Here is a 21130-nt window from a genome sequence, read left to right as displayed (position 1 = left end):
CCCTCCCCCCGGTGGTCTGGAAGGACACATGAGCATCTCCCACACGTGGGCTCATCCTCCACTGAGATGGGAGCCAGGGAATAGCTCACTTGTCCTGAGAAAGCACATTCTGTCTCGGGGCACCTCACAGGGGCTGTGTGGCCGAGGTGGCCTGTTAGGTGAGGCCCTGGTGGGGCTCCTGACCCTTCACTTTCAAACAGGTCCCTCCATGAGCTCAGGCCACTTCCCTGGTGGCTTCAGCCATGACCCCACAATGATATCGTCTACCCACCTCCAAACTCCTAACCCTGACTGTGAAGCCGCCACTGAAGCTGCCCATCTTCCCTGCGGTGGTTCTCAGCATGGGTGCTCCTGCCCCCCAGCATCATATTGGAACTCCCTACAAGGGCAAACCCAGGCCCCTCCCCAGATTTGCCAAACCAGAGATGTGGGGGAGCACCTGCGCGGCTCAAGCCCCCAGGGACAGCTCAGGCTGACAACCAGCACCTCATCCCCCAGCGCCCCTGAGAACCCCACCTCTCCCAGAAGTTCCATCTGAGCTACCCTGCTGCTGTGGGCTGACCCCCTCCTGCCACAACTTGTGGGGTCGCTCGTTGCCCCCACCCCAAGGTCCTGACACATGATCCTGAGCAGAGTACCACACCCCAACATGGCCCTTCCTGTGGCCCCTCCTACTGTCCCCTCACCTGGAAGGCTCCCAGGTACACAAGCAGGATCCTTCGCAGAGCTCGCCCCTGGGGACCTGCTCAAACAGCTCTGCCTAGAGTCCATCCCCACAACACCTGCTCCCAGGCTGAGGCGCTGCTGGCCAACACGTCTGCACTGCGTGAGCAGGGCCTCGGAGCTCAGCTAAACAGACATGACAGTACGTGAATGAATAAATGAATCCTACAACGGTCAGGATGTGGATGGCAGAGGGACAGGGCCATCCCCAGGAGTCAAAGCGGACAGATGGACATGCACTTCCATCTGCCCAGATCCAGAGTACAGGAGAAGGAGCCTAACAGCCCAGAGGGGAGGGCCAGGGCTAGACATGGGGCGGCGGGCTACCACCGACCTCCCACCCCCTATATCATTACTCCACGATCTGCTCCTCCAAGGAGCCGTCCAGGAGATCACGTGGAGAGGGGAAATGCACTTAGCAGGGAACCATGTGTCCCGGGCCACAGGCTCTTCCAGGGTCCACAGCACAGTAAGAGTCAGCTGTAGGTGGGGTGGATGTCATACTGCACCTGCCCCAGGGGTGCCCTTTACTACCACCCCCCCAGCCTCCTCACCCCTGCCCCAGGAAGTCCTGTGGAATCCCCATCAGCCCCAGGACCCTATACATGATGTGTGGACACCAGCCTAGATCTCTGTAATTATGGGAAATGATATGGATGCCTCACACATGATGTATTTTAATATAAACATGGAAAAGTGGAAACCTCTAAGATCAAAGGCTCGGTGTATTGTTTCCATGGCTTTCCAGAAGTCACCGGGACAGTAAGTCCAGGGGCAGAGGGTGGTCCGGGAGGGGCGCCGCCAGGATGGCCTGGGACCCCCGTGTGCTGTGCAAGGACGGGTGGGGGGAAGAGCTGGAAGTGGGGGTGGAGACGGGGTGGGGTGAGCCAGACACCAAGGCTCCAGGAGGCTGGCGGGGGTATAAGGGGCAGGGTGAGGTCATCAGGATGGGCGGGGCTGGGTCTGGAACAGCTGACTGGGCCCTCAGCCTCTGGGGAAAGCTCTATGGGACACAGACTTTGGACGCAGCTCGGGGCTGACCGGGGGCAGGCACGGCTCCCAGGTAGGTGTGGACGGTCCAAGCCTGGGTGCTGTGCAGGTTGGCAGGAAGGAGCCCACACCCAACACCGAGCACCCCACGTGCCCCCATGCGCCCTCGGGGACACGTTGCAGTCCTTACAGCCTGGGGCAGTCCCGCAGAGGTGGGGTAGGGGGCGGGGGTGAACAAGGTCCACACAGGCTTCTCTCCTGCCCCCTCCTGGCGGTCCAAACCCCAATCACAGGAGGGTGCTGGGTTGCTCTCCCCCTGGAAGACGCGTGGGCCAAGCTCTCCTGGGGCAGCCTGGCCAGCAGCTCAACTCTCAGGGCCTCAGACCTTACAGTGAGCCGGCCCCTCCCTCCACGTGGAGGCACATGGGCCGGGGCACCTCTGGGCTGAGGGCAGCACGGGGCATCAGTCCAAAATGGTCTTGAAGTCTGCAGTCAGGCTGGGGTCAGCCGCTGCCTCCAGGGCAGCCAGTGTCCCCCTCGGGAGCTGCCGGCCCAGGTGTGCCTTGGCTGTAGGGGAACGAGTGATACATGAATGCCCCGGAAAGTGGCCTCTAGGATGGCCTCGGGACCCCGCAGAAGGCCAGGTGGGCATGGTCTGGGCCCCGGGTACGGGCCAGGCTCCAGGTGCCAGCTGGTATGGGTGGGAGAGAGGTCTGCGAAGATCTGCTGCTGAGGGTCCCTCTGGTGGTGTCGGGGCAGCCGGGGAAGGGGCTCGGGGATGCAGGTCAGGGCATAGAGGACACCTACCAGCAGGGCTGGAGGGAAGCGGGGCCTGGACTCTCCCCACAGGCAGGAGGTGAGGTGTGGAGTGACCAGGTGGGCGTGCCCACCCTTCAGGTGACAGCCTGTGACCCCAGGGTGCCTGCACCCCATCATCACCTGGGGCTCCTGGACCCCCCCACTGCCTGTCAGACACACCCCCATACAGGGACAGGGCCCTGTTATCACACAAGGGGCACCTCTGGGGCCGAGGGCTCCCCACCCTACTTACCTGCCTGGAGTGCCCCCAGGAGACACCTGTAGGTGCCACTGTGATGCGCCAGCTTGAGCAGGAAGGCGTGGAGGCAGAGCCACCGTGCGGCTTCAGAAGGAAACAGGCCAGAGGCGCCCTTGGCCCCCAGGGACAGCCCTGCAGGGACACGTGAACAGGCTAAGGCCCCACCCAGCCCTGGTCCCCTCCCGGAGAGACCTGGGGTCCCTGCCCGCCCTGACGCAGAAGAAGGTGCACAGGCCAGGGGCAAATGGGCAATTTTGTTTCCAGGGCAGTCCCCACCCCAGCACCAGGGAGCCCTGGTGGGGGCGCTTTCTCCACTTTTCTGAAGAACCATCCACAAAAGGGAAAGACCAAGGACCCATGGGACACACAGCATAGCCTGAACTGCAGGCCAACCAGATGCCCTGTGATGAGGCTGAGGGGGGCTGAGAGTGTCCTTGGGGGGCCAAGGGGGGGCAGAGATGGACGAGCAGCCACACAGGCCCCCCCAGGTTCCTGGGACCCGGCCTCCCCCACCCCTGCTGGTTTGGATTCACACACATGGCCAAGGTTGCAGGGGTTGGCAGGGCAGGGCCTGGTGGGGAGCTCCCAGGGCGCACGGCACCTCTGTGGACACGTGAGGTGAGCACCCATGTGACTCCACAAACCCACCAGCGGCGCCTACTTAGCACGCACGCACACCTGCGTTCCTGGCTTTGAGAAGGGAGTAGCAGCACGACGCGGTGTCCGTGATAACACGGAGGAAGAAGGAGGGGTTCTTCCTCACTGGCTGGTTGAATGGAAGCTGGAGCACACATGCATGGAACCTGCGGGAAGGACGCTTCGTGGGAGGAATGTCCCCCAGCTGGAACATGTCCCTGTGTGCACGTCCCTGTGTGCATGCGTGTGCGCGACTGCCCGGCAAGCCTCTCACCAGGTACCCCGTGCTCCTGGTCTCGCTGACCACCTGGCATCATGTGCACACGTGTCACTCTGACCTCGTGTGATAACCCAAGGGAAGTACTTTCCCGCCTGTGGGAGACTGGAGCCAGGGTTGGTAATGCACAGACGTCATGTCTGCGGTCCCGGGGTCAGTCTGTGGCTGTGGCCTGGGGGAGAAGCTTGCTCTATGGGTGGAGGACCCTCTCTGGAAAGGCCTCCACTCCTGGACTCACCTACAACACTGCCAGCCTGGAGCGTACCCAGGGCTACGAGACTTGCCGAGCCTGGCGGGTTCCGAGCAGACACAAGTGCATGAGCTAGTGTCCCACTTTGGGTGGGACACACGTGGCCTCGCTGGCCTCAGCCGCTGGTCACGGGCCAGCTTCACATACCACACTCCTGCCCCAGAGGGAATGGGGCCCTCAGAGCCTCCCACGTGCCTCGACATCCACATGGAAACTACTGACACACATGCCCGTGGGTGGAGAAGCCCGTAGCATGCAGCACCTGCCGTCATAGGGCTGCACATGCTTGAACTGAGGAGCTTACAGAGCTGCCCGAGGGCACCTCCCTGAACCCAGGACTCAAACATTTCCCGGTGGGCAGGTATCTGGAGCTGGGCCCCGTGAGGGATGGGTCCCCAGGTGGGGGCAGGTGTCCAGAGCTGGGCCCTGGAAGACAGGTCCCGGTGTGGGGACAGGGACGAAGCTGGCCTGGGCACCAGGGTGGGACCTACAGCTGGCTGGGGGACTGGCCTGCCCCTGGCCTTGGAAGCACCACCAGACTGTTTTCCTACCCCCTGGGGGCCAGAGAAGCAGGTGAGCGTCCACCACCTCCAATCTCACCGTGTGTGGCGTGTGGGCACGTTCGTGCTACACTCTGAGCATGTTTCCAGAGACGTCAGGCAGGCCGCCCATGAGAGCAGAGGTGCGTGGTTGGAGGCAACAGGTTTCAAGGACAGAGGCAGAGCCCTGAGCCCCGTGGGAGCCCCGGCTGAACGGGTGAGCTCTGCACCACCCGACACGACAGTGGACACGCAACAGGCAGACTCAGGGGCACAGGCCCTCTGGGGCCGGAGAGCTTCCTGGCCTGGCGCCACAGGGGAGCGTCTTATGCAGCCTGCCCCGTCCCCATGAGACAGGAAGCTCACTGCACAACAAATGCACAGCTCCAGGTTACAGACTCACCATAGCTCCACACGGAAGCCTGGCCCCTTGACCAGCCCCACGGCTCACACGTCCCTCTGTCCTGACTACAGCTGGAAGTTAGCTGCCCCCAGAGCTGCGAAGGGGCAGGTGGCCCTCAGAAACCAGCAAAGCCCGGCTTTTGTGTCCCTATGGCTAGGGCGGCCAATGTGATCAGTGGGGTTAACGGCCCAAAGGAAGAAATGTCTCCCCACCCCCCCACCCCGAGAGCTGTTAGGAAGGTTCCACCGCCAAAGGGCCCCACAGCTGTCCAGACACCCAGTACAGAGAATATTCCAGGAGCAGAATGGGCCTCCGACGTTCACATTAGTAGGGCAGGAATGGCCCCTGGGCTGTTTGGGGGCCACATCCCACCACCCCTTAAGGGGGCCGCGGACTATCACCTGACCCACCTGATCCCCCACTGCCTGGGACCTGAGCCCTGTGGTGTCTGCACCTGCCTCGTGCTCCAGGCCCCTGCGAGGTCCTGGGTCAGTACATAGGAGCGGGGACACCCCGAGCCAAGCTGGCCACCCATCACCTCCTGGTGATGGGACAGACACCTCCAATGAAGCAAGGTGTACGTGTGCACACACAAGGCTGCTGTGCCAGCCCCTGGAAACCTGGCAAATGACCCAGGACACCGGAGTGCAGGATGCTCTCCTGGGCTGAAGGACAGCCAGGGTCAGACGGCCCTGTGGCCTGTGGCCATGTGGCCCGTGAACCCACCTGTAAGCCTGCAGTAAGAAGATCTTGTAAACGTTCATATAGACCGTGTGGATGCCGTTCACCTGAGTCACAAAGAAAGACAAGTGATGCAAGGGCCTCTAGAATGTCCTCCATCTCTTGCTTTATCACCAGGTCACAGGGAGGCGGGGATAGCTCCAAGTGGGCCCTGACCCGCTGGAGGGAAGGACAGGCAGGGAGCAACCAGAATGTGAGCGCCAAGTGGCTCTGGACCCCCACTGTGGGGAGGGACCCTGGTGTCCAGGAAGATGGGTGCAGGCGAGGTTGAGGGCATTTGCCTCCACGTGTACATGCGTGTGTACTTGCACATGCATGCACACCCATACACATGGCACACACACATGTGCACTCACACCCACACACGTGGCACACGTGCCGTAAGGCACACAAGCCTCACAGGCATGGCTCAGCCTGTGGGCCGTGCTCACCTGCAGATCCAGAAACAACGCGCAGCACTTCAGCCGCAAGACGGCCAACAGCTTGCGCCGCATGTTCCTCCCCGGCTTGGCACCCTGGCTGAAGGTGAGGCTCGCGCGGATGGAGGTGTGGGCATAGCTGTCGTACAGAGTGGGGGCCCTGAGACACGGTACCCCCATGCAGCCCACCTGCCCAGGCTGCCAAATGCACAGATGGGTCCCCAGTGAGGGGGTGGGGGTGGGCAGGGGCAGCACAGTGGCTGCAAGGGTGGAAAAAGCCCTGTGGAGACAGGTCCAAGTGCAGACGGGGAGCGCCCAAGCCGGGAGGCCTGAGGGACCAAGGTCAGCCAGGGAAGCCCCGCCCCCACCACAGCGGTGCGATCTGTACTGTTCACTCCTCAGGGAGCAGATTCCAGCACCCACGTCCACCGTGAGCTGTGTCTCTGCCAAGCCAGGGCCGGGCTGGGAGGCCCCGTGACAGCCCTGAGCCACGTGACCATGTGTGGGGTCAGAGGTGGGCCCTGACCCCACAGGACTCATGTCCTTGCAGGGAGAGACGCCAGAGATGATGCTGGAACGCAGAGAGACGTGAGGACACAGACCCCGCGTCTATGTGCCAAGGAGCGGCCTGAAGAGGACCCCGACCCGGGGTTCACAGCCTCCACGGTGTGAGGACAGAGTCTGGTGCAGTGGCCCGGTCGGGGGCATTGTTCGCGGCAGCCTGAGCTCGCCAGGACGGGGTCCCCCATCCTGCACACAGCAGGCCCCACGTGCTCAAGCCCTGCTCCCCGGAGGGATGACAGGCACCCAGTGAGGCCACAGAGGGCGTCAGGAGTGTGCCCTTGTCCTGAGGAGACTTGTGTGCAGCCGTCCCCAAACCTCCCTGCAGAGCACACCGGTGATGCCGTCTCTTGCCCAGATTCCTTGTACCACAGACAGCCCAGGGGACCGCTCGCCTGGCCAGTGCTCTCGATCCCAAGGAGGATGTGTTCTGCCCCCGTCTGGATGGGGGGCTGGGCACCCTGAACCCTGACCTCTCGGGATCGCAGCCTTGTGGAGACAGGAGTGGGAGCGTGCTAAGTGGCATCCCTGGTGGGTGCGCTCACCTGGAGTAGTCACAGGACACCTCCAGGGTCCGGGTGTCCAGCAGCAGGCCGCACCAGGGGAACAGACAGTGCGCTGGCAGCTGGAGGGGGGCCGCGCTGCCCAGGGCGCCGTCCTCCACGGGGAAGTTCACCGCCGTCTTCTGCAAGTTGGCCCTGCAGCCGTACTCAGGAACACCTTTGACCAGGGTCCTACAGCACAGGGACCTGTCAGCTGCCAGGGGAGGGGACGCCGCCTGGGGCTCTGGGGGCGCTCATTCTGTGCTACGTGGAGAACCCCAGAGAGGCCCCTGAGGATGGCTGGACAGAGCCCCGACCAGGCGCCGGGTGCTCCTTCCCAGAGGCTCCTGGAGACCAAGCGCCAGCACCCGAGAGCCCAGCCCCCACCGAGCTGACCCTACTCATGGGAACAGCAGGTGAGCCATCAGCTCAGGATCCGGCTGTGAGGAGAATGCAGGGTCTGGACGGCAGAGCCCAAGGGACGAGATCCTCTCCGTGACAGCAGCCTGTGTGTCCCATGTGCCACCGTGAGTCAGGGTGTCACCAGGGTGTCCTGCTGACACGGTTGACAGTTTTAAAGGAGGGGACTGTCCACAGTGGGGCAGAAGCCCCGCCAGGGAAGGGCCTGAAGCACAGGACCCACGTGTCCCAAGTTGGGGAGCATCTCCCCACGGATGTCAGATGTGCCAGGCCGCCCGTGCGGGCGGAATCCAGGCTGGATACGGGATGCAGGATGTCCCCACCCAGTGGTTCGCTTCCTGCCACACATACTCTGAGCCACCTGCCTGCGACCTGACCCCCAGGATTCTCATGGCAGCAGCGACGCTGTGCCCGTGGCAGCTACTGGCCATGCGTGGGTACGGAGCTCTCAGGACATGGCCCTGCCCGAGGATCAGAATCTGTCATTGGACTGCATTGTGATGAACTCACATTTGTAGGGAGGCCTGTACCGGGCTGCTGTGTGGACGGTGGCCCTAGGACACACCTGCTGAACACTAGCTCACTCTGAGCCCTGGGAACCCCGTGGGACCCTGTTGGCAGGCTCAGGGTCGGAGATACTGTCTAGATGGGTTTGTCCAGAACAAACACCCCTTGGTTTATAACCTTCTCTTTCCTTGGAAAAGCCACTGGAAAATAAGCCGCTGGCCACCTGGGGCCTGAGAGGGACAGCACTGAGGACCACGGCGCGAAGGAAAGGAGCCCTTGTGCCGACTGAATTCTGGCAAAATGCACCAAGCTCCCAAGTGGTCGCTCGGCCCTGAGCACCACCAGTGAGCACGTCGACAGACAGACAGACCCTCCCTCCCACATGGCCTACAGAGAGGCGCCCCTGGGGAGCTGTACCAGCACTCGGGCCGCACTTTGTTCCTGTGTGTGCAGCACAGCCTCCAGGGACGCAGCCCGCCCCCCCAGGGCACCGCCCATGCCCACCCACCTCCCACCCCAGGCTCAGGCTCCACTCCCACGGCCACAGCCCTGGCTCTCAGAACCCCCAGAACGCATGGCGCACCGCTCGCCAGAGGCAAGACACCTCGGGGAGCACAGATGCGAGGTGGGCACCGTGACTCGGCGAGTCAGGTCGGGGCTCATGGGCCGCAGGAGTGCCACAGAGACGCATAGGGACCCTTACCTGAGAAAGGCTTGCGCTTGCGTCAGGTGAGGGGTGACCAGCAGGAAGTCGTCCACCAGGCGCAGGAGGACCCTGCAGCAGAGAGGCGCCGAGGGCTGCAGCCAGAGGCCCGACGTTGGACAAACGCCAGCATCCCCGTTCATGTAGACAAAATCATGTAATCCTCTCCAAAGGATCTGGACAATGGCTGACGGGTCTCATGGATGCAGTGGTGGCCGGGGACACAGGGACAGAGGCGCGGCTGCCACTCAGAAGCCCTGGCTGACCCCCCACAACCTCCCACATGGCCTCACACAAAGACACACATGGCCCCGTCCACACCTCGAGGGCCAGGAAGACGGGCGCCATGAGGGATCCGTACCCGTCCTGCTCGATTCCAGGAAACAACCTGCGCTCCATGTCCCCGTAGCACAGACTGCACAGTAGAGTGGACAGGATAGAGCCCTGAGGGACCCCCTGACACTGGATGTAGGACCTGCGGGCAGGAGCAGGCCACGGCGGGCCTGGCGCTCGTGTCACAGACCCCCATGCTTGCAGACCCCCCCTCCCGCCAACACACAGATCTGGGGGTATGAATCCAGGTTGGGCACAGGCTCCCACAGAGTCCTGCTGGGGGTCTGTTCACACACGCAACCATCCGCACGAGGCACGACTCGTTTTTATCAAGGTCACAGTGGCGGCGAAGTGAGTGGCGCTTCTCAGGGAGGCCTGGGGGCCATGGGTTTGGCCTTTCCCATGGAAACAACTCTCTTGTGGGCTTTTTTTTTTTTTTTTGAAACAGTTCTCTTGTGACACGGGTACCACTGACGGACGTCCAGGCAAGCTATCCGTGTGAAGACCCCCCTCCCCACGCCGCTGTGCACTGTGGGGGAGCCTTTCGGAATGCAGGTATCAGCTTATATTGTGAATATTACCTCACTATTGTGAATGCTCTCACTCCTCCTAACTGTAGTAACAGCACCTCCTTGAACTATGAAACTTCTGATTTCCGGAGCCCAAGGAATGACCCCAGAGAGGCGCCGCATCCAAGCTGACCCCTAACGACCTCAGCCATGACCTGAACCACGGGGAGCACTGCTCTCATCAGCCACGCTGGGGTCCTCACGCATCTGCTCACCCAGAGTTGTCTGGTTTTGTTGGCACGAATAAAAAAAAATCATCTGCCGGCATTTAGACGCCAGAGGACCTCCCAAACCCTGGGAGCCGAGGGGCCAGCATGCCTATGTGGAATGCGATGCCCCCCAACGCGGGCAGGGGGGTCTCAGGATGATGACGGAAAGGTGCTGAGGACCCCAACTCACTTGCCCCCGATCCTTACGACGTGATTGTGTACCAGACGCAGGAAGAGGTGGAAAAGGCTGCTGCCGGCTTCGTTCAGAGAGGAGCTCTGGAAGAAGGCACAGACGTGTGGGCAGGCAGGGCGGCACGCACACGGGCAGGGGCGCTGCGCTGGAGGCCACACCAGGTGGTCTGTGGCTCCGGCTGGGCTTGAGCCTGTGGACACTGCCCAGATGGCACGTGCCAGTAAGCATGTGGCCTGTGGCCCCCAGCAGCCAGAGAAGACGGGTCTGCATGTCAGAGCCTCAGCGGGTGGCCGAGCTTGTCCCTGTAAGTGGTTCCACAGCCACGTGGGCTAAGCCATCACCGAGGGCCCCGCGCTCACGAGCAGCCCCTGCTTACATGCAAGAAAAACAGGTTTCCTGCTAGATGGTCAACCCCAGATGGGGTGACACAGCAAAGCCAACTTATCCTCCCACAGGACAGGGCACAGATTCTTCCGGCCTCATGATCCAACCCGAGGCAGAGGACATCTCTAGCGAACCACAGGAAGGCTGGGCAGCGGCAGAGGACGCGGCTTGGTGGGAAGGCAGAAATGAGGCCAAAGGCAGCACGGCGCAGTCCGCGGAGGCTGCACGGGGCCCCTCCACCCATGTCCACGTTCCTCCCGCGGTGAGCTGTGCTCCCCCCACCTGCTCGATGACCACGGCGTCCCTCAACGAGCTTGTCTCTTGCAGACGCTCCACAAACTGTCTCATGTAAGGCTGCAGGTCTGCAAAGGTGGACACCTGCTGGCAAAGACAAGGGGCTGAGGCAGGCAGACACCCAGCCAGGACCAGGAGGACAATGGTCGTGCCATAGGCCACAGGAGCTGTCCAGGTCACTCCCCAGCAGCTGGTGACAGGCCGAGGAGAGCCACTGGGGTCCCAGTCTTGGGAGAAGTCCCACCTTCCCAAGACCTCTCAGGCCTGTCCATTCACTGTGGGAGGGGGAGTGTGAGCAGAAGGCAGTAGGGGTCAGGGCCACCCCAGCAGCCAGGAGGAGGGACTGGTCTGAGGAGTAGGTGGAGAAATGTCCAAACCTGCAACTACTTCTCAGCTCTGAGCACTGGGCACCCCAGGGGAAAGAGGGGCTGTCACCTGGCGGGGGGGCTCTTGTGTAAGCATGGGGGTGTGCAATGGGGGTGAGGGGTAGGGGAGCCCTCAGGTGAGTAGAGGGAGGGCTGCAGTCGGGGTGGGGGGTAAAGGGACTCTCAGGTGAGTAAAGGGGGGCTGGGGGCTCCCAGGTGAGTGGAAGGGGCTAAGGTGGTATCAGGGGCCCTCAGGTGAGCACAGGGGGCCACAGGGGGGTGTCGGGGGCCCTCAGGTAAGTGCAGGGGGCTGCAGCAGGGTGTCAGGGGGCTCTCAGGTGAGCAGAGGGGGTGGGGAGCTCTCAGCAGGGTGTCAGGGGGCTCTCAGGGAGCAGAGGGGGGGCCGTCTCGTGAGCACTGGTGGCTGCAGGGGTTGTCGGGGGCCCTCAGGTGAGTGCAAGGGGCTGGGGTGGGGGGCAGGGGCCAGCCCTACATGGTCTAACACCAACCCTGTCAGACCCATGGGATCCATCAGTCCCACTGTCAGGGGAGCGATGAACCCCTACAGAAAAAAAGTTTTATGCAAAACCTATGCTTTTAATTTTGTAGAGGCTGGCATCTCATGAAAAACAAATGAGAGGAGGCAGGCCTGCGTGACCAAACCACAGATAAAACAACAGAAACAGCAGAGCAGCTGTGATAGGAACCTGCCTCTGGACGAGACGGCTCCTGAGTTGCCGGGATTTAAAAACAAACAAAAAAATTAGAAGTAAATAAAAAAAACAACAACAAAAAAAACAAATAACAAAACAAAAGAAACAGAAGGAAAAGCGAACCAGAGACCTGGAGCCTGTGAGAAAACCCACGTGGGATTTCCAAGATGGGAGAATGGGAATGCTGACCCAAGAATTCAGGAAATAGGCTTAACGGGTGGTCAGAGGCAGAAAACACGTGGACGGAGGCCAAGACCTGAAGAAGCTCGAATCTACACCCCAGAAGTCCAGTCCAGCAGCTGAGAGCTGAACATGGGGGCGAAAGCAGCGCCCATTCTGACAGAAATGCAGGACGTCACTTTGGGGACAAAAAGGCAAAGACAGTCTAGAATGTGTTCATGTGTTTGTGGTGCATCCGCCCGACCAAGGACCACACTGGGCGCTATGACACCCTGGGAATCAGGAGCACCCGGCACCCCGCTCATCACACGTGGGGAGATGACCCGACTGACATCTCACCGGAGGAGGCCTCCAAGTGGCCAACGTCTGAAGGGCTCTCAGCCTGCAGCTCCTCAGGAGGATGCCCCATGAGCCCTGGGCACCCTCGGGCCCTAGAGGACACTGCCCCCGGGATGCCAGGGTGGTCTGCCCCCCAACACTGACCACTGCCCACTCCCCATCCCGGGCAACGCTCCCAACAGAAGCGAGGGCTCTTGTGCATGGGGGCAGTCAGGGGAATGCCCGTGGTGGCCTGTTCGCCCCTCCCAAACAGGGACTCCCCCAGACGTGCACCCCACCAGCAGCACTGGTGCCACAGGACCCCGACCGCGACAAGGACAGGGAAAAGCCACATCTCAGGCCCACTGGGAACAGAAGAAAGCAGACAGGAAGGGGGCATGCTGCTTGAATTGGAGACAGGTGAGTCCAGGTAGTAGACGTTGCCCTGAGGGAGTGAGCGGGGGTCGCGGGGGCACGCGTGATTTCCCACATCAACCCAGGTGTTGGCGACCATCTGTGTCCACAGGCACACTGTCTCATTTTGAGGCAAACAAGATTCACAAACCACACTCGGGAGCCTTGCCCGAGGCGCTCACATGAGGTTGTCCTGGGAGCTCCTGGGTGGGCTCTGTCCCCTACGGCTGCTCTACTCTCTTCTCCCCTAGCCCTGGCCATGCAGCACACCCTGCCCCTCTGCATGGGCAAGGGCCAGGCGCGGGCTCCCAAGGGGCAGCGGGGGGGGCATCACCAGAATACGTGGCTGCTGCTGCCGGCACACCTCCCATGCACACACACCAGTGCACAGGGGACAGGAGGCAGCAGCCTGCAGGACGATGAGAATTGACCGTAACACTGACGACAGTGTGGGGTACCTTCCAGGACTGGGGGCAGAAGACGTGCAGCTCAGCACCCACGGAGACGGGCAAGGGCCTCCAGGGGCACACACACCAGTGCCACAGACGCACCCTGTCATGGACACCTCCACACCAGACACCCTCATCGTGGGATGCACGCCCCTCTGGGTCTTACGTGTCTTTTGAAGGCCTTGCGGACGTGTCCCCGGGCAGTCCTCTGGACCACGGCATAGTGGCGCACGCAGTATGTGCTTTCCTGAGGCCTGATCACATTGGCAATCACCTCTACCAGCCTGTCCTGAGGGAGGGCGTCATATGCCCCCGTCACGTCCACCTGTGTGGGAGCGATGTGCCTGTTCACAGGCTGCTCCTGTGCTCACCTGGCCCCAGGCTCCCAGGTACTGCTGGTTTTCACCTGCCACTACCAAACTCGCGTGAATCAGACACTGGAGGACCCGGGACACCCTGACCACCCAGTGACTGCCCTGTCTCCGCTGCACACACCTGTCCCATGGCCCCAGACTCAGCACCCCAGGGCAGGCCCGTATCCCCCTCTATACAGAGATGTGACATGGCTCCACCACGGGACACCCCTTCGGGCAAACCCAAGGGCTGCCAGCCAGCCGCTCCTCCTCGTCCACTGCCCCTGCCGGGACCCAGGCTGCAGGCTAGCTGGTGGAGGGGCTGCTCTCATAGGCCTGACATGCCCAGCTGGCTCGCCTGGGTGTGGGGCGGGGACCAGAACCGGGTACCCACCTTGACAAAGTACAGCTGGGGTGCCGGATTCTGGGCCCGTATGCGTAGCACAAAGGTGCGCCAGGCCCTGTGGATGTCGTCCATGCCCAGCATGGAGGCCCCTAGGAGGCTGGGGCGCCGGGCCCGCTCATAGTTCAGGACACTGAACAGTGTCTTCAGTTGTGAGGTGAGATGCTGGACCTGCAGAGCCAGCCCCGGCCAGGGCAGCTGGGTCAGAGGGCGCCCACCCCGAGGGGGCCTGGGTCAGACTTGCTACCTCCACCTGCGGGGTCCCCAGAACAACCCCTGCCTCTGTGCCTCCTGGTCTGCTCAACATCCCTCAGACTCCGGAAGGGTAGCTGGAGGATCCCCCCCACCCACCCCAGACCCAGGGTCTCCCCAAGCATCTGTCCACAGCTCTGCTTCCGTAAGTGGGAGCATCACAATGACAAAATCACCCCAAACACTCAATGGAGCCACTGGAAGAGTCAGATCTCTGGTGACAGATGCTGTGATGGGGGGGAGGAAACACACAGGACGCTAACCATAGGAACAAAGTCCTGCAGAAAGGGGTGCTGACCACAGGGGTGGGGGCCTACAGGGAGGGGACAGGGGTGCTGACCATGGGGGTGAGGTCCCACAGGAGCAGGGAGGGGATGCTGACCACAGGGGTGAGGTCCTGCAGGGAGGGGGCAGGGGGTGTGACCATGAGGGTGAGGGCCTGCAGGAGGGGTTGCTGACCATGGGGGTGAGGTCCCATGTGGGTCGTTGGAAGCCCGACAGGCTGGTGACAGGGGAATAACCTGGTCTTTCTGTCCTTGGCTCAGATGGGTCACCATCCCCTGCAGCAGTGGATAGCTCTATGCCATGAGAACCTGTGGGTTCATGGAAGCCCCAGCATCTCCTAGGACCGGCCTTCCTACCAGCTCCTCTGCACTCGGGCACCCGGCCCCGTCAACGGTACTCTGTGCCCCATGGGCCTGACGCGCTGCAGGCCCTCATCTGGCCCCGTCTACGTCCACACCTAGTCTGGGGGTTAAGTGCACTTTACTTAGAAAGGAAACAAGTCGACCTTCTTGTCTCTGTGGAATGTTCTGGCTCCCATGATGTAGTCCATATTCACAATCGGCCGCAGCCCACTAGGCTTGGGGAGGAAGCGGAGTCTGGAGGTCAGCAGAGCAGGTCTGGCTTCCCGGTGTCTCCTGACCTCTGCTTCTGACAGTTCTCGGAGGTGCACACTATTGAAGAGTTGTCTGAAACAGAGAACCTCATGGGATGCAGCTCGGCAGCCGTGCAGGAAGCCCAGGGTGGGTGGGCCTGGCAGTGGAGAGCGGTGCTCCTCAAATCGGCAGGGCCAGGCACCCAGAAACCTAAGACGCTGCGGCTGTGGCCAGGCACCTGTAGGCGTGCCCTTCCCCAGCAGGTGCCCAACCACCTGGTTCCCTCCAGCACAGGGCCTGGGAAGCACAGGCTGGGGCCAGACAGGAACTTCGGGCAAGGGCGGGGGGAGGTGGAGACCGCTGCAGCCCCCACAGGAGACAGAGCCACCTCTCCACGGACCCATGACCTGCAGCCTTTCCCCCAAAACCACCCACAGCCCGGGTCTGGGTGTCGCCTGGCTGCTGGGGCTGAGTATGCTCCCTGGGCTGGCATCCTCAGTAGGGAAGGGCAGTGCACAAGCCCAACCCACCCGGGACTCACATGCCCCCCAGGCAGGGCCACAGGTCCTACAGTCCCCACAAGGAATCTCAAGAGCCACTGTGGATCAGGTGCCACAAAATATTTAAATAAATATTTAATTTAAAATATTTAAATTATTAAACAGCCTGCACCATCTGTCACCTCAAACCCACGACAAAGGCCTCCAGACCCTCTCCCAGATGCAGGAAGACACAGCCCCCGCGCCGCATGGCTCAGGTGGTGGTTTCCATTCGGTATAAAGTTCTCCCACTTCCAAGAGCCCAAACCTCAGCCCAAACTCTGCTTCCCAGGTAAACAAAGGGGGGGTCTCTGGAATCCATGCCCAGCGTGGGACCCCCAGCAACGGGTGCCCAGGGAGCCTGGAGCCAGCAAGGCGAGCAGGACTCAGGGCTGTCACCTACACAGGAGAACACACGGCACCGACTAACACACCTGATTCCTATGCTCTGTAACTGGCTCCAGACGCTCTTCCGGTAGAAGAAGAGTCGGTTCTTTTGAAACGTGGTTTCCGTGACATAAAAAAATGACCTGAGCAGCTCAACCACATATGTGCCCATCAACCAGCACAGGAACCTGGCCAGGATCTCCTCTCTCCGACGGTGCTCAGCGGCCGGGACACAGCAAGCTCCTGAAAAGGGAAAGACACAGAATAGTCTCAGCCCAGCCCCTGGGGAGCGCGACCCCACCTGCACTGCCCATCGTGGCCACACCGGCCGCTCGGCACGGGCAGGTCGGGACTGAGGCGCTGTGTACTGGATCCTCAGCTACAGGGATGCATGTCACTAACGACACTTCTACTGATTACGTGAAATGAGAACGTCCTGCGTATGTTGGGCTTCGACAAAAGACGTTATTAGATTTGTTTCCCATTTTGTTTTTTACTTTGTAATGTGGCTTCCAGAAAGTTTAAGTTACACATGCAGTCACATTGTTTCTGCCGGATGGAGATGACAGGGCTGCGTCATCAGTTCTTATCTATGAGTAGGATGGAGACGCAGAGACAGGCTCTCCCTATGGTCACGTGCAGTCCTTAAGCAGCATCACTGGATCCCGTCCAGAATGCCTGGGGTTCTCCAGGCTGAACCCCACAGGCAAGAGAGGCAGCCACATGTCCCGCAGCTGGAACGTGCACCAAAGGCCCAGTCCTCCCTGTGTTCCTCTGTATTTTATTCTGTGCACTCAGAGGTGTCACCACGCTGCCACAGAGGCCATGGCGCCCATGGAACTGGTGGCTTCCCCATTAATAAGTGACATGGGAGAGACCATAAAAGAGTAGAAAGGGGACCCAAAGACCGGTCTGGGGTAGAGGACGGGAAGTTGAGACAAGAAAAGGGCAGGAGACAAAGACCCTGATTAGATGGCAGGGCTTACAGGTCTTAACACCTGGGCGGACAGGGAAGGAGGGTGGAGGGGGAGAGGCGCACAGTCCCCCGGAAACAGGGACACAGGGTCCGGCAAAGGCAGGCACACCCGGAGAGGATGCGTCTATCATCAGAGGAAAGAAATCAGATGCTCCAGGTTGGCAGCAACGATGGCCAGATTCTAACTGCGAGGCTCTGGGAAGCCCCACTGAGGCCCCTACGGAGACAGAGGACTCCACTCCGAGGACCAGGGGCCGTGGCGGGAGGGGCGCACGTGTCGATGGGACAGATGACCGGCGCGGCGCACAGCCTATGAGGAGCCATGTGTGCCCGGGGTAAGGGGATGAGGGCCGCCACCAAGAGCTCATTTCATGATGTCTCATGACTCCTGGCAGCAGATGTGGACAGCCCGGCAGTCTGGCCTCTGGGGATGGGGACTAGTTTGTGACGGGAGTCGGGGGGCTGAGAGGCAGGCAGGACAGTCGCTGCCGGCCCAACAGAGGAAGGGGTGTTCCAGCAGGGAGGGCAGAGAAGGCGACCCGAGGGCCACGCATACAGAGCTTTGGTGTTGAGGCATCACTTATTCAGCCCAGTACGTGTTGGGCAAGGCTATGGTCGTAGGAAGGAACAGCTGGCCAGGGCACAGCTTGAGTGTGCAATGACTCGGAGAGGTCCAGGGGCTGGGCCCTCGTCACCCTGGAATGCACCAGCTCTTTCCCATGGGCAGAGCCGGTGTGAAGCTGGGGACGGTCACAGAACTCAGCTCTTTCCGAAAAGTGAGCGGCAGCCTGAGAGCGCAAGGCCTGCGACAGTACATCCCCCACTGCCAGACACCGTCATGGCACACCCACGTTGTCGCACAGGGCAGGGGGCCGCAGGTGACGGGTTCACAGGCACGCCAGCTGAAAGTTCTAGAAAAATGCTGTGCAGCATGGCACTTACAGTTTGTCGTGTTTCCCGTACACTTAACTGTTTGCTAGGAGGGCAGAGCTCAGGCTGTGTTGTTTTCCCACAAAAAAACCCACAGAACCTTACAAGCCCCAGTTACTGGAAGGTCGCCCTGGCTGGCTGCCACCACCTGGGGAGCTGAAGTGTGTGCCCCCAGCCCCCATCAGAGGCTATCATGACCATGATCTGTGGGGATGGGCAGGGCACGCGGTAACCTCCGCCCCAGAAGGTCACTGTGGCTCTAACGGACACCTCTGCCTCCTCCTTTCATCTAGAAGCCTCAGGCATCTTGGGAGCTTAGGGGAGGTCAAATGGCAAGTTGGCAAGGTCTGTCCTGGTTGCTGCCCTGCAGGCAGGGGGTGCTGGGGGGGCAGGGTGGGCACCCGGTGAGCAGAGGAAACTCCACGTGAAACTCAGATGAACAAGGTGGGAGGGACGCCACAGCGCAGGTTCCTAGTAAACATCCCACAGAACGCCCATCGCGGAGCCCTCTGCTCTCCTCCGTTTCCCGGTGACACTTCTGTCCTTAAAGATGGGGGGGGGCTTGGTCAGGAGACCATCTCCCCTCCTTTGAATGTCCCGCCGCGGCATTCACATCTGTATGTTGGCTGACCAGATGTGCCTGGAAGCCCAGGAGGCTTATCTTCCACTCCACAAAAGTGGGTTCCTGTCCCAGCACCCACGTCTATGAGTGGGGCACCATTTCAAGGTGGTAAACCCTAAAGTCAAAAAAGGATGATGAACAAGGTGCAGGTGTGCTCGTGAGAGCTTCTGGACGCATCACCGGTTGCTGTGGGCGTGTCCATGCACATCACACGTGCTCACTGCTTGGGTCCAGGGCGTGCCTGCACCCACAAGCATCTCCAACGTTCACGTAAATGGGAGGGGGAAGGAGGTAGAGATGGATGGTTGGGAGGGAGGGGCCTACCACACTCGGGCTGTGAGCCTGGTCCTTCCTGTAGGCCAACCAGGCACCTGCTCACCTGCACTCCTCACCTGGGTTCCCGTGCAGCCAGGTGCAGTCCCGCACCTTCATCTTCCACGTCAGTTCCTGCAGGGAGAGCTTAGCGTGCTTTCCCAGGGAGATGAACTTCTTCACGTTCCTCAAGAAGCGGCGCTGGTTGTGCCTGGAGCCCCAGAGTCCAGTGGGCACCAGCCAGCACAGGCAGGCCCTCAGGAAGGCATACACCTGCCAGGGGCTGCTGTGCTGTCGGAGGAGCTGTACCAGGCGTGTGGAGTCCGTCTGCTCCTGGGGGGCTGCTACTGGCCTCTCCAGGGGACAGATGCCCACTCCCCTGTGTGCCTGGTTGCCAGACCCCTCCTTAGCGGCCATGGCCCGAAGCGGGCAGTGGGTCCTGAGGAGCGCACGGTAGGGGCACCGGGCGTGGTTCCCAAGCAGCTCCTGGAACAGGGGCCTCATTCGCCAGTAGCGGGCAGGCAGGCGGCGCATCCTGCGGGCGGCCCCTGGCTTCTGGGGCGCAGAGCCCAGAAAGATGGTCTCCACGAGTTTGCGGGCCCCGCTCAGGGTAGGCGGCAGGGCACTGAGCAGGAAGGAGGGGCGCAGCCGCTCCCTGCCACCCGAGCAGTAGAGGAAGCGTTTGGTCTCGGGGTGTGCTGGGTCATGGGGTACTCCCTGGGGCCCCGGAGATGGATGCCAGGCTGGGGTGATTGGACGAGTCCCGGGGGGCCCTCCCTCCCAGGAGGCCGCTGGGGAAGCGGCCGCGGCAGGTGTCACAGCCGGAGCTTCGCTGACAGGAGGCTGCTGGGCCCTGGGAAAGGACCTGTGGGCGCCCCGCTCTGGCTCCGAGGCCACGCTGCGCCTGGGCCGCTTGGCCAGAGGCACACCGCTCCCGGGGCTGCCCCGGCGCCGCCTCGCGCCCGAGTTCTGGGCCTGGCGTGTGGGTCTGAGGTCCGCCGAGGCCCCGGCCCCGGCCCCGAGCCCGGGGAGCCCGGGGAGCCCGGGGAGCCCGGGGGCCGGGAGCGGCAGAGAGGCGGGGGCGCAGAGGTCGTAGAGCGGCGGCCCGCACACCTGGTAGGCGCAGCTCGGAGCCACCAGCAGGTAGAGCGCGCAGCGCGCCAGCAGGTGGGTGAGCACATCGTCGCCCACGCGGCGCAGCAGCAGCCCCCAGGCGCCGCTGCCGCGCAGGGTCTCGGTTACCGTGTTGGGCAGGTAGCTGCGCACGCTGGTCGTGAAGGCCACGGGGGGCCCGCCGCGCGCTCCGTCCAGCAGGGCGAAGCCGAAAGCCAGCACGTTCCTGGCGCCGCGCTCGCACAGCCGCTGCACCACCCTGGCCACCAGCTCCTTGAGGCAGGACACCTGCGGGGGGGCGGCGGCGTCTTGAAGCGCGCGGCCGTCCCCCTCCCAGCCCCAGCCCCGGCCCCAGCCCGGGCCCCGGCCCCAGCAGGGTCCCCCGCGGCCCACCTGGCGGAAGCACGGGGCGGCGGGGGGCGGCCGCGCGCCCCAGGGCACGCACACCAGGCACTGCGCCACCAGCGCGCGGAAGGCCGCCGGGTCCCCGCGCCGCACGAGCAGCCGGCCCGGGGGCCCCAGGCGCCGCAGGAAGGTGGCCAGGGGCAGCACCTCCCGGTAGCGGCCCCGCAGCAGGGCGCGCACGGCGCGGCACCGGGGCGCTCGCGGCATGGCCGGGGAGGGGCGGGGTCCGCGGGAGGAAGGGGCGGGCCGGGGGAGGGGGTCCGCGCCGGGGCGGGGCTCCTGGGAGGAAGGGGCGGGGCGCCCGGGGGCGTGCGCGCCGAGGTGTGCGGAGCCCCAGGAGCGCGTGGGCCGCGGCCGCGTCCTCTGCTCTCCGGCCCGGCGGGCGCGGCGAGGGTCGCGGGCGGGGAGCGATGCCGTCGGCCGAGGCTCGGGGGTACCCAGGGCAGCCCCCGCCCGACATGGGGCACCTGCTGCGCTCTGCGCCCCTGGGCAGGGGGTCCTTGGGTTTGTCCCTGTCACAGGGGCGGAGTGACCCAGACACTGAGGGCTGCTCCCTGGAGGGCTGGGCGAGGGGGGGAGGGGGGTTCAGCCCGGAGGGGGTGCAGGGAGCAGGGTGGAGAATGTGCACGATACACGGGGTGAAGGGCCAGCAGGGCTGCCCCACTGAGCCACGGGGGGTGCGGGCACAAGCAGCCCCAGAGGACAGGCCCGGCCAGTGAGCAGCCAGCAGGCAGCGGCAGTACTGCCCCCAGACCTGACCTCCTCGACCCC

The 21130-nt window shown here is 62.6% G+C and overlaps 1 protein-coding gene across 3 annotated transcripts; it reads right to left on the bottom strand.

Annotated features, from left to right (window-relative positions):
* Window positions 1-1308: 1308 nt before the first annotated feature.
* Window positions 1309-20566, bottom strand: TERT (telomerase reverse transcriptase). 3 transcript variants are annotated; one of them, XM_049105730.1, is made up of 16 exons: window positions 20348-20566; window positions 18922-20242; window positions 16049-16244; window positions 14988-15168; window positions 13937-14116; window positions 13356-13514; window positions 10739-10834; window positions 10070-10155; window positions 9130-9243; window positions 8769-8840; window positions 7142-7330; window positions 6048-6174; window positions 5602-5663; window positions 3449-3573; window positions 2765-2902; window positions 1309-2280 (listed from the first exon to the last, which is right to left on the bottom strand). In XM_049105730.1, the coding sequence occupies exons 1-16, from the start codon at window positions 20564-20566 to the stop codon at window positions 2177-2179; spliced, it is 3369 nt and encodes a 1122-aa protein (XP_048961687.1). In that variant the 3' UTR covers window positions 1309-2176. The 3 variants fall into 3 exon arrangements, 1 of the variants encoding a protein (XP_048961687.1); XR_007408198.1 differs by lacking the exons at window positions 1309-2280; window positions 2765-2902 and adding an exon at window positions 4876-4969; XR_007408197.1 differs by lacking the exons at window positions 1309-2280; window positions 2765-2902 and adding an exon at window positions 4534-4837 and having other exon boundaries at window positions 3450-3573.
* Between the last annotated feature and the right edge of the window lie 564 nt (window positions 20567-21130).

The sequence above is a fragment of the Canis lupus genome, chromosome 34, assembly GCF_003254725.2.
Source record: "Canis lupus dingo isolate Sandy chromosome 34, ASM325472v2, whole genome shotgun sequence".
In the NCBI taxonomy this organism is placed as follows: domain Eukaryota; kingdom Metazoa; phylum Chordata; class Mammalia; order Carnivora; family Canidae; genus Canis; species Canis lupus.
This window is presented reverse-complemented; position numbering and strand designations above follow the sequence as displayed.

Coding starts and splice junctions, on each gene's coding strand:
- TERT (XM_049105730.1), bottom strand. CDS start 20,566: ATGCCGCGAGCGCCCCGGTGCCGCGCCGTGCGCGCCCTGCTGCGGGGC. Junction 20,243..20,347: donor CCGCCCCGTGCTTCCGCCAG/GTGGGCCGCGGG, acceptor GCCCCCCCGCAG/GTGTCCTGCCTCAAGGAGCT. Junction 8,841..9,129: donor CCTGGAATCGAGCAGGACGG/GTACGGATCCCT, acceptor TCTCTGCTGCAG/GGTCCTCCTGCGCCTGGTGG.